This window comes from Rattus rattus, chromosome 1, assembly GCF_011064425.1.
Source record: "Rattus rattus isolate New Zealand chromosome 1, Rrattus_CSIRO_v1, whole genome shotgun sequence".
Lineage (NCBI taxonomy): Eukaryota > Metazoa > Chordata > Mammalia > Rodentia > Muridae > Rattus > Rattus rattus.
In genome coordinates, this window is record NC_046154.1 from 91,500,594 (window position 1) to 91,512,725 (window position 12,132).

The 12,132-nt window shown below is 48.2% G+C and overlaps 1 protein-coding gene across 1 annotated transcript; it reads left to right on the forward strand.

Annotated features, from left to right (window-relative positions):
* Positions 1–575: 575 nt before the first annotated feature.
* Positions 576–8,513, forward strand: Slc46a2 (solute carrier family 46 member 2). The gene is made up of 4 exons (XM_032889722.1): positions 576–1,844; positions 3,085–3,168; positions 3,770–3,926; positions 8,072–8,513. The coding sequence occupies exons 1-4, from the start codon at positions 710–712 to the stop codon at positions 8,136–8,138; spliced, it is 1,443 nt and encodes a 480-aa protein (XP_032745613.1). The 5' UTR covers positions 576–709; the 3' UTR covers positions 8,139–8,513.
* The last annotated feature ends 3,619 nt before the right edge of the window (positions 8,514–12,132 follow it).

A 12,132-nucleotide genomic window follows, 5' to 3' on the forward strand; every position in this document is an offset into this window, starting at 1 on the left:
GTGTTTGTTTGCTCTTGTTTGTCTGTTTGTTTGAGACAGAGTCTCTTGTAGCAAACTTTCTGTGTATCAGAGGCTGACCTTGAACTTCTTACCGTTCTGCCTCCCTGTCTCAAGTGCTGGACTCACACATATGTCCCAGCGTTCCTGATTTACATGGTACTGAGATTAGAACCCCGAGTTGTGTGTGCGCCAAGGTTCCTGTTACTTCCAACAAAGAAAACTTGACACCTCAGAGTTGCATCAAGCAGAAGCCTAAGAAAGCACTAGACCCCTGCCCAAACCTGCCTCCAAAGGAGGAAGAATTTAGAAACAATCCCTGGGCAGGTCCCAGAGCTCTCTTGCTTGACTGAGCTTCAGTGGCTTTGGTCCTCCGATGTTGGGAAAGGCAGGTTGTCTAGGCTGCTCTAGGGGCGTGGGGGAGGGAGCCAAGCTCGCGAGTGCTCTGGCCCAGTAGCTTCTCTGGGCTGTTGCCAGTCCGCTCTGTCTGCCGACCCGGGGTGGAGGTGGAGGTGGGGCGCTGCTTTTTCTGACCTGAGGAGGAGGGGCCGCAGCCAGGCAAGTTCCTTGGCTACTGTCACACAAGCCACCTCAGCTCTGCTCTCGAGGCACGCACTTGAAACACTCTGGGACTGAGCCCTGACCCTCCAAATTTGGGAGCATCTCCCAGACTCTGCAGACAGCAAGGCCTGTTCCCTGTCACACAGGTCACATGGGTCCCGGGTTCACCTGTCCGTGGAGCGGCCCGCTCTCTGGCTTCCGGGTGAGGACTTGGATCGAGCCTGTGGTGGCTTCAACCCAGGTGGCCGGTTCCCTCTATGATACAGGACTACTCCTGGTACTGAAGGAGTCCTTTGCATCTGATGCTAAAGGCTCCTCTAATTACAGTGCCAACCAGTCGCTGGGGGGACGTCAGGAGGACCAACAGCAGAAGGCCATCTCCAATTTCTACATCATTTACAACCTCGTGGTGGGCCTGACACCCCTGCTGTCCGCCTATGTACTGGGCTGGCTCAGCGACCGCTACCACCGTAAGATCTCTATCTGCACGGCGATGCTGGGCTTCCTTCTGTCCCGCATCGGACTCTTACTCAAAGTGATGCTGGACTGGCCAGTGGAGGTGATGTACGGAGCAGCGGCGCTCAATGGGCTGTGCGGGGGCTTCTCTGCTTATTGGTCCGGGGTCATGGCGCTGGGATCCCTGAGCTGCTCCGAAAGCCGCCGCTCCGTGCGCCTCATCCTCATCGATTTAGTCCTAGGCTTGGCTGGGTTCTGTGGCAGTATGGCTTCAGGGCATCTCTTCAAGCAAATCGTTGGGCACTCTGCGCAAGGCCTTCTGTTAACCGCCTGCAGCGTGGGCTGTGCGGCGTTTGCCCTTTTCTACAGTCTCTTCGTGCTAAAGGTCCCCGAGGCTGTGTCCAAGCCCAACAAGGTGCACCCCACTGTAGATACTGTGTCTGGCATGATGGGCACCTATCGAACCCTGGATCCAGATCAACAGGACAAGCCTAATATACAGGCAAACCCTCCAACTCCTGGAAAAGAGAAGCCTTCCCAAGCCATCATTGCTCTGCTGTTTGTGGGCGCCATTGTTTATGACTTGGCTGTCGTGGGCACATTGGATGTTATGGCCCTTTTCGTGCTAAAGGATCCTCTCCATTGGAACCAAGTGCAGCTGGGCTATGGGATGGCTTCTGGGTACATAATCTTCATAACCAGCTTCTTGGGTGTCTTGGTCTTCTCCCGCTACTTCCGGGACACCACGATGATCATAATTGGGATGGTTTCCTTTGGGTCTGGAGCCCTTCTCTTGGCCTTTGTGAAGAAGACATACATGTTCTATATTGGTAAGTCTGGAGCTTAGGGAAGCAGGGTACTGAGGGCCCTCTGTGCCGTGGTCTGATGCTAAGGGGTACTGTGGTCTAGGAGTCCCAGTTCAGTACCAGGGACTGAATTTGCTATCCAGGAGGTACAAAGGAAACAGGAATAGAGGTATATGTATTGTGGTGTGTGTTACCCGTATTGCTGTCTGAATCGTGCCATGGCAGTACCCTTGGCTCTGGGCCAAGACGTGGTCATTGGATCTTGGAGTCAGACGGAAGGCTCAACACAGCCTTAAGTGGAGATGGGATTGGGGTTCATTTAACTTTAGTAATAAATCATATTTATTTCATCAGAGTGGGGAGGTGTGCAACCTACCAGACAACCCACCAGAGTTTATTTTCTCCTCCCACCATGTGGGTTACAGAGATTGAACTCAGGTTCTCCATCTTGGCTGCACATACCTTTCCCAAGCTATCTCTCTCCAGTCTTCTCTCCAGCTTTAAAGAAATAAGACACACACACACAAATTCCCTTAGTCAGTGACAAATAAGGGCTTTTTAACAATGCCCACAATTCCTCAGTAACTGGCTCCTATGATACATTCCCACAAGGCAGTGGGCTGAGGTTTCCACTGGAGGACAGAGTCTGGTCAACCCTAAGTAGAAAGCTCTAGACTCGTGCTGCAGCAGAACTTTCTACAGGTACAGAGTGGCCTCCGTCTGTCAACGCAATGTCCACTAGCCACGTGTGGCTATTGAGCATTTGATATGTGGCTAATGTAATGAAAGAACAGAGTCTAATGCTTATTTCATGTTAGCTTGCACAGGCCACGTGTGCCTAACAGCTAACAACTTGGAAAGGGAAATTCTAGATAGTTATCAAAGAATTGCCTCAGGCCATACACCTTGGAGAGGCAGCAAATAGCAAGATAACCTGGTGCCCATTTCCAGTTAAGAAAGCCTTGTACAGCGGACAGCGTGCCCCCTACCCCAGCCCTTCCCACTGCATCTCTGTCCTTCCTCCCCCTTCTTCCTCCCTCTCCCTGTATTTGACTAGGTAATAATGCCTTAAGGAAGAGAAGCAGCTGAACTAGAGAAGGGGTAGAGATTCAGAGTCTGGGTCACTTGGGGCGTTACCAGCAGAGAAGTCTAACGCTCGCAGGCCACGGGGAGGGGGGCTGGAGGGGAAACCTTTGCTTCCTTCCATCTCCTGGGTGGAAGCTGGACTCAGGTGAGAGGTGTTCCTCCCTCCCATCTGTTTCAGCCCGAGCTGTCATGCTGTTTGCACTTATTCCCATCACAACCATCCGGTCAGCCATGTCCAAGCTCGTAAAGGACTCTTCCTATGGTGAGTGAGAGGACTTTCTCCGGGACGTCCTGCCCAGGCTGTCTCAGCTTGCTGTACAGACTTCCTGAAGACCAAGAAGTGGGTCTAGGGAGAGGGCTCAGCTGGTAACAGGCTTGCATGGCATCCTGGGATTGGATCTCCACCACTTGTAAACTGCTGGTGGGAATACATAGTCCCAGTGCTGAGGAGACCAAAAGAAGGCCAAGAGGAGGGCTCCTGGAGCTTTATGTGTAGCTCTGCACCCCCACACACACACACACAGAGAGAGAGAGAGAGAGAGAGAGAGAGAGAGAGAGTTCTAGAAGCATCCTCAAACTCATAAGGAACATATTGGTCTTTTGGAATGGAGAAAGGAGGGTGGAAAAAAAAACTCACAAAGTTAGTCACTAGAAATCCAGAGACAAAGAAAGACATTTTGGGAAGCTCCAACTAGATGGAGACAGGACACTCATCAAACTGAGCCACAGAGACTGAAAAGGATTCCTTAGGAGAGTGTGGGGGGAGTGGGGGTGGGGGACTCCCGGAGCTGCCCAGAGACCAGGTAGGCAGAACAAGAAAGGGACAACAGCAGATCTGTTGATAACATTCCTCTCTTTCACAGGAAAGATTTTCGTCATACTGCAGCTGTGCCTAGCTCTGACTGGGGTGGTGACATCCACCATGTACAACAAGATCTATCAGCTTACGCTGAACAAGTTCGCCGGCACCTGCTTTCTTCTGTCTTCTTTTCTCTCCTTCTTGGCCATTGTCCCAATTGGGTAAGACAGAAACTGCCTGCTGTGTGGGTTGGGGGCCCGGTGCATAGGTCAATTGCAGACTTTGTTGTTGTTTTGGTTTGGTAATGATAAACTCTCTGACAAAGACGTTCCTTCGAGCTGAAAAGTCCAACGACGGCGCCAAAGATCTGGCTCCTTTCTGGCACTTCTGAGAGACGGCTTATTTATAGGTGCTGCACATGCTTTCTTATGGGTGGAGGCCAGGTTAGAAAGCGGCTTGAGCCATTCTGACCTTTTTGGTTTGGATCCCTTTAGGCAAAAGTCACCCAGCGTGTCCCTTCGCTGTGCTTTGAAGGCACTCAGTGATCACTGAAGTGTGAGCTCCCCCAACAAGGCCTTAGGCAACGGTCCCTCCACCTCTTCCTCTGGGAGGCAAGAGCATCAGCTCCAGGCAGGCACAGGCAGGGGGAGGACCAGCAGAGAAGACACAAGGGCTCCAGGGCCAGGCACTAGCCTAGTGGAGGGCTCAACAGAATGGAAAGAAAGGAAGGGTTAACTCTGGCTTCACTAGAAATGAATGTAAATCACAAGTGAGTGAGTGTGTGTGCACGTGTGTGTGCATGTGTGTGTGCGTGCTTTAAATTTGCTAAGGAGAGGCTTTATTTTTAAGTAACTGTAGTTTTTATTTTGAGTGTTTTGTCTGCATGTCCATCTGTCCACCGTGTGTATTCAGCGCCCATGGAGGTGGGAAGAGGAAGCCGGGATTCTCCAGAATTAAAGTTACAGGTGGTTGTGAACTGACATCTGGGTGCTGGGAACCCAACTCAGGCCTTTTGAGAGAGCAGCAAGTGTTCTTTATCCCCCTTTATTTGCCTCATAGAATACGCCCTGACCACAGTTTCCCTCCCTCCACTCCTCCCATCCCCCTCACCTCCTCTCTCCCACTGTTCCTTCAGAAAAGAGCAGGCCTCCCAGTGATATCAACTGAACAAGGCCAGTAAGTGTTCTTAACCACTGAGCCATCCCCCAGACCCAAGGAACCGCCATTTTGTTTGTTGTTTGAGAGATGGTCTTGCTATGAAGCTCAGGCTGGCATCAAACTTGCACCGTCTTGCCTCAGTTGCCTATGTACTAGGATTGCAAGTATGTGCCCTATGTCTGGCAGGAGCCACATTTTAAAACAGAAAAGGTGGGCTGGGGCGTAGTTTAGTTGGTACAGCACTTGCTTAGCTCGTATCAACCAGTGTGGTGCCGCACACCTGTGGTCCCAGCACTCAGGAGCTAGAGGCAGGGGGATCAGAAGGTCGACGTCATCCTGAGCTACACAGTGAGTTTGAGTTCTGCCAAGACCATATGAGACCCTGTCTCCAAAAAGAAAAAAAAAGATGGTGAAATTAATTATAATGATATAGCTTAATATAGCTGGTACATAAATGGCCCAACATGCGACCAGCACACACAATTAGGCAACAGGAATGCTTTACTTTTTAAAATGACCGAATCTTTGGGATCCGGTTATGTGTGGTCATCCTTACAGTAAATTCTGTTCTGTAGTCGCGTTTTACGTGTTCGGTAGCCACATGTAACTACCACTTCCCCTGAATTGGGGCTTTCTCATGTACCAGTGGGGAGTAGCAATTAGAGAAATGTCTCTTTCAGGATATGCCATAAGGCACAACAGACTTGACACAGTCTCTCTCTTCAAGGTTCCTATATTAGGATTAGATATTAGTATTTATTGGTATTAGGAACAGCTGTATTGTTAACAGCAGAGTAGATAATAATTAAAGGCAGACTGTGATGAAGCTGGGGTTTTGGGTTGGTTTGTTTGTTTTGTTTTTTGAGGATTTATTATTTTAAGAAGAGGGCATCAGATCCCATTATGGATGGTTTTGAGCCATCATGTGGTTGCTGGGAATTGAACTCATGACCTCTGGAGGAGCAGTCAGTACTCTTAACCGCTGAGCCATCTCTCCAGCCCAAAGCCATTTTTTGAATCCTCACGCTATATCATACTGTAGGTCTCTCTGCAAGGCCTCCTGTGATAGGCCAGTCAGTCAGTAAGGCTGCTAACTTTATTTGCTAGTCGAAGGACATAAGACACAAAAAACAAAGAGGTGGGGATATTTAGCCAAGCAGACTGAGCCAGGAATGTCCAACCTTTAGACCTTTCCATTGGGCCATGGCAGCATGGGCTGGACTAAGTTGGTGAGAGCTTAGCCTGCAGTACAGATTTTTGAGGAGTCCCAACTCCCTAGTCAGCATCACAATGGATTAATAACTTCACCCAAGTAACCAATCCCATTTTACTGAAGGTTGGCACAGCCTCTCTAACCCAAATAAACACCCAGAAACAATAGTAGGAAACAAGTCTAACTAGCCAATGTAGGTCATCACGTTATAAACAGACCAACAAAACCGATGACTGGTCCCTTCCCAGTTTCACATGGGTTGTGCTAAGCAGGCCGGCTTGCCTTCTTCAGGAAGAGGGTTGAGGGAGCACGGATGTGATGCCCTGACCCTTCACCCAGTGCACTTGCATCCAGCCATCTCCTTCTGCAACAGTTCCTTAAAATGATTTTTACATTTACTCTGTGTGTGTGTGTGTGTGTGTGTGTGTGTGTGTGTGTGTGTGTGTGTATGCTGGCCCTGCCTAATCCCTATAACAAAAGGGAGGTATTGTCACAACCCCTGTGGGAGTCTGTCTGTCTTCCCTTCCTGCTCTTCTTTACATGAACAGGGAGATGCTAAGGAAGTATTTGTGGGTCTGCTGCTGCCTCAGCCTTCTTCCCTATCCCCACCACACACACACACACACACACACACACACACACACACACACACACACACACACACACACCCAGGAGCACACAGATACTCACGAGGTTCTCTGTGTTGCACCAAGAAAATATAATTCACCAAAAGTGGATGATTTCATCTTCTCCAACCTGCATACTTAGGTGAATTCCTATCCCATCTCCATCCTAGGCTTTTAAAAAGGGTACTAGGGGGGTTGGAGATTTAGCCCAGTGGTAGAGCACTTGCCTAGCAAGCGAAAAGCCCTGGGTTTGGTCCCCAGATCCGAAAAAAAAAAAAAAAAAAAAAAAGAAAAGAAAAGAAAAGAAAAGAAAAAATGGAACTAACAAATGCATTAAATATTTTATATATGACCTTTCATAAGGATTCCACTGAGGTAAATATTATTTATCCCTGTTTTGCAGATGAGAAAACAAAACTCCTCCCTTTACCTTGCTCTAAACTGAGTTCTGCTTAAGCTCCTGTATTTTCCCTTCATAGCACACTAGTTGGTGACCACCCATGTTGATCTATTTAATATGCTTCCAGTAGATGCTTGCAGAGGTCAGAGACCATAGCTGTGTGGCTCCCATGTGTCCGCTCTGTTCAACAGAGAGCTCAGCACCTACGAAGTATTCTAGAAAGATTTGTATAATGAATAAATGCTTTGTCAAAAAGGCGTGGCCGCTGAGGCTGGGCTATAGCTCAGTTGGTAGAGTGCTTACCTAGCATGGAGGAAGCCCTGAGTTCAAGCCCCAGCACATCATAAACCAGGCATCTGGGCCATCCTCATCATCCCAGCTCTCAGAGGATGAAGGCAGGAAGGTCAGGAGTTCCAGGCCAGCCTCAGCCTAGGCTTCCCGAGACCTGTCTAAACAATAATGAGAAGGATTTGGGGCCATGAAGATGACTTGGGAAAATGCTTGCTGTGTAAGCATGGTGATATGAGTTCAGGTCTCCAGTATCTAAGTAAAAGCAAGTGCAACCCCAGTGCTGGGGAAGGGGTGACAGCAAGAAGGTCCTCAGAGGTAGCTGGCAATGGAACTGGTTGGGATCAGTGGAGGTAACCTCGCTATTGGGATATTCGTGGGAACTCATCACTAGGCAGGAGTGTGAGGCAGAGTTGCTCAGGCGATGGGTCAGCCGTCTCGTTCACCATCTCACTGGAGACGGGGACTGCTCAGACAGGACCTGGAAAGCATCTGCAGAGTTCCCTAGAGCCAGGCTTCTCACTCAGTAACAACGCCTTGATGCACTGAGGAGTCAGCCTATCTCTCCGTCGGTGAGAAAGAGGGGTGGGAGCTGACTCAGACATGGGTGAGGAGGAAGAGTGACCTGCTTTGCCTCATTCCAGCTGTCCCTTTACAGCTCTCTTCTGCAATTTCTTACAGTGTTGTGGCCTACAAACAAGTCCCGGGGTCACGACAAGGAGAGCGTGCGGATACACAGAGGAGCTGAAACGCCAGCGAGAACAAGACCCAAGTTCCAGTCTTCCAATAACTCTCGGGTCCCTGGTGGGAGGGAAATCGCCTTCTGGGTGTTGCAGGAAATTTCCTAGTGCTCCTCCAATGCCTCTGCTAGGCAGAGGTTAGGCCTGGGGGTACCAGCTGCTGGCTCAGGCATTCTGGGTCCTGGAGGGCTTCAGGCTCCAGCCAGCCAGCCCCTTACTTCCATCGCTGTCTTAACGATGCTAGTGGAGGAACATGGGGATCGTGCTAGTTCTATGGAAGACTGTGACTAAAGCCTAAACTTCACCAGCCCAAGGGGAATGAACACGAAATGGACATTTTGCTAAAACTGACAACAGTTTTTAAATTAATATAAAATCTTGGGGAAAAAATGAGTTTTCTTGGCTGAGCTTTCCTCGGCTGGAAGTGAGAGCAATGGAGTGCAAGGTGGTGCTGCTACCTTTGTTGCTTTTCTTTTTTCTTTTTTTTTTCTATTTTTTATTTTTTTTAAGATATTCTTTTTTATTTTATTTTTTTTCCATCTTTATTAAATTGGGTATTTCTTATTTACATTTCGATTGTTATTCCCTTTCCTGGTTTCCAGGCCAACATCCCCCTAACCCCTCCCCCTCCCCTTCTTTATGGGTGTTCCCCTCCCCATCCTCCCCCCATTGCCACCCTCCCCCCAACAATCACGTTCACTGGGGGTTCAGTCTTAGCAGGACCAAGGGTTCCCCTTCCACTGGTGCTCTTACTAGGCTATTCATTGCTACCTATGAGGTTGGAGCCCAGGGTCAGTCCATGTATAGTCTTTGGGTAGTGGCTTAGTCCCTGGAAGCTCTGGTTGGTTGGCATTGTTGTACATATGGGGTCTCGAGCCCCTTCAAGCTCTTCCAGTCCTTTCTCTGATTCCTTCAACGGGGGTCCTATTCTCAGTTCAGTGGTTTGCTGCTGGCATACGCCTCTGTATTTGCTGTATTCTGGCTGTGTCTCTCAGGAGAGATCTACATCCGGTTCCTGTCAGACTGCACTTCTTTGCTTCATCCATCTTCTAATTTCATGGCTGTATATGTATGGGCCACATGTGGGGCAGGCTCTGAATGGGTTTTGCTTCAGCCTCTATTCTGAACTTTGCCTTCCTATCCCCTCTCAAAGGTATTCTTGTTCCCCTTTTAAAGAAGGAATGAAGCATTCACATTTTGATCATCCTTCTTGAGTTTCATGTGTTCTGTGCATCTAGGGCAATTCAAGCATTTGGGCTAATAGCCACTTATCAATGAGTGCATACCATGTGTGTTTTACTGTGATTGGGTTACCTCACTTAGGATGATATTTTCCAGTTCCATCCATTTTCCTATGAATTTCATAAAGTCATTGTTTTTGATAGCTGAGTAATATTCCATTGTGTAGATGTACCACATTTTCTGTATCCATTCCTCTGTTGAAGGGCATCTGGGTTCTTTCCAGCTTCTGGCTATTATAAATAAGGCTGGGATGAACATAGTGGAGCATGTGTCTTTGTTATATGTTGGGGCATCTTTTGGGTATATGCCCAGGAGAGGTATAGCAGGGTCCTCAGGTAGTACTATGTCCAATTTTCTGAGGAACCTCCAGACTAATTTCCAGAATGGTTGTACCAGTCTGCAATCCCACCACCTTTGTTTCTTTTAAATGCAAAGATCGTGGCTGGGGCAGCAGCCCAGTTGGTGGCGTGCTTGCCTAGCGTGCACGAAGCCCTGGGTTCAATCTTCTGCACAACATAAGTCAGGTCTGGTCACATACACCGTAGTCCCAGCACTTGGGAGGGTGGGGCAGAAAGATCACAGTCCATAACCATATTGCCAAGCTGAGACCAGCGGGGATACACAAAATCCTGCCTCAAAAAACAAACAAACCAACAAACCCAGGAACAGCACCCACCACCAACAGAAAACAAAACCCACCAAACCCCAGCAGACTTCCTTAGCGAAATGCGCAACTGAACGCTTTCAGTCAGTATCTTCCCGAGCGTGTGGGGTAAAGATGGGATGGTGAAGATCAGTTTATTCTGAGTTACTTAGTCTGATTCCTATGCTTACAAAGCAGAATCACCTTTCAATAAAGTCAATATTCACAGTTTGAATTCAAATCTTTCTCTGATGGACTCCCCTTGTAACTACAGAGGTGGCACTCTCAAACGAAAGTGAAATATTCGGAGAATGTACTTAAATGTCAGGGCATTGGGGCGTTTGTGTCTGATTCCAGGCAACGATCAAATCTTTACTTCCCTCCTCCTCTCTCAAAATCTCCTCTTCATCCTCCTTGTATCGTTAACTCTTGAGGCCTCAAAGGCACCGTCCTTCGTTATTTAATGTTTTATTTTTTCCCACAGACCCCAGAATTTTTTGAACATGAGTCCCCAAAGATAACCCGTACCCTTCCTTTCCCCTCACACAGCACTTTGACCGCTGCATCTTTTCTCTCTTCCCTGACTGATAAAATAGCAGGACCTCCACCTCCCAGGCTGTAAGGTTCCAAACCACCTCTGAGCCAGTCTCCTTTCTCACAGTTCTCTCTTAAATCCCATTACAACCTCCTCAGCACTTCTTGCCGTGGTTTTAATGGAGGTCAGAGGAAACTTGCACGATGCGGTTCTCTCTTACCATGTGGGGCCTGGGGATTGAACTCAGTTCCTCAAGCTTAGTGCCAAGCACCTCCACCTGCTGAGCCATCTTCCCAGTCCTTGCCATGGCTTTGGCAATTTATTTCTATCCATTCTGTGCCTTCTGAATAGGGGAGGGGAGGGTCATAAACACTCCTCAGTAAGTCAGCCGGCCAAGCACATAGAAAAGGCTCGCTCATCAACATTTCACTTAGGTGGATTTGAACTACAGCAGGAGGAGCCCTTCCATAAGGGTCCTCCTACAGGAAGTGCCCGCCATACAGGTGCTTTGTGTACATAATCGCTAGCTTGTCAAGAGCCCTCTAGGGAAGGCTGGTCTGTACCTCAAAGGGCATAGGCTCAAAGATGGAACTATTCTAGAACCACAGTTACTAAGACAATGGTGATTAAATCTCAAGTCTCTTTATTCCATTTTGCCGCCCCATTTTCTATCACTGTAGTATTAAGTTAATGGTGTTGCATTAATAACTGAATTAACGACTGGATGATCACCACTAAGCCAAGTTCAGCATCATTATGAAGCCCTTTCCAATGTCTGACTTCTCTTTTTAAGACAACACCTTGCTATGTAGCCTTGATTGACCTGGAACTCAATATGCTGACAAGACTGGCCTCAAACTCAGAGATCTGCCTGCTCCTGTCTCCCATGTGCTGGGATTATGGGTGTGTGCCCTACATTCGGCTCCATTTTAACTACATATTCATGTGAATGAGTGCAGATGAGGAGGTCAGAAGAGGTCCGTGGATGCCCTAGAGCTGGAGTTTCGAAGTTTGTGAGCTGCCGGACACAGGTACCAGGACCTGGATTCACACTGTGTCTTCAAGAAAGCAATAGAGCTCTTTACAGCCTCTCCAGCCCTGGCGTCTTACTAAGAAATGCTAATGCAATATAATCTTTAGGCATCCCTTCTCTTGCCTTGAAGATGAAGCAGGAAAGAAAAGCAATAACCAAAAACCCAAACAATAAGTGCTGCCCTGACCCGGAATATAATGTTTCACTATTGTTCCGTGCAGGAAGAAATCTCTGTATCATCTGCCTGGCAATCACAGTGACAACACAGCAGTTTCTTCATTTGCCACTTGTAAGAAGCAGGAGAGGGTAAACCGAGGCAGGACCCATAGCAATGTGAATGCGAAGTTTGTGTGTGTGCCTGTGTGTGTCTTTACGGTCACTCTAGGTTTTGATTCTCACAAGCAAATCATCATGTGTTCCGAGAAACTTTTAAAAAGCCCCAAAGGCAGGTGCCTTGTTCCCAGGCCTAAGAGACAAAAGAGCACCTGACCCAGGCTAAATAAAGCATCTGTCATAGGTTTATTGGTCCATTACTTAAGTTAACTGAGG

What these genes read in the sequence shown, in the direction of transcription:
- Slc46a2 (XM_032889722.1), top strand. Translation starts at nt 710, where the DNA reads ATGGGTCCCGGGTTCACCTGTCCGTGGAGCGGCCCGCTCTCTGGCTTC. An exon ending in GACATACATGTTCTATATTG is followed by an intron (nt 1,845 to 3,084) that starts GTAAGTCTGGAG and finishes CATCTGTTTCAG; the next exon opens with CCCGAGCTGTCATGCTGTTT. An exon ending in CGTAAAGGACTCTTCCTATG is followed by an intron (nt 3,169 to 3,769) that starts GTGAGTGAGAGG and finishes TCTCTTTCACAG; the next exon opens with GAAAGATTTTCGTCATACTG.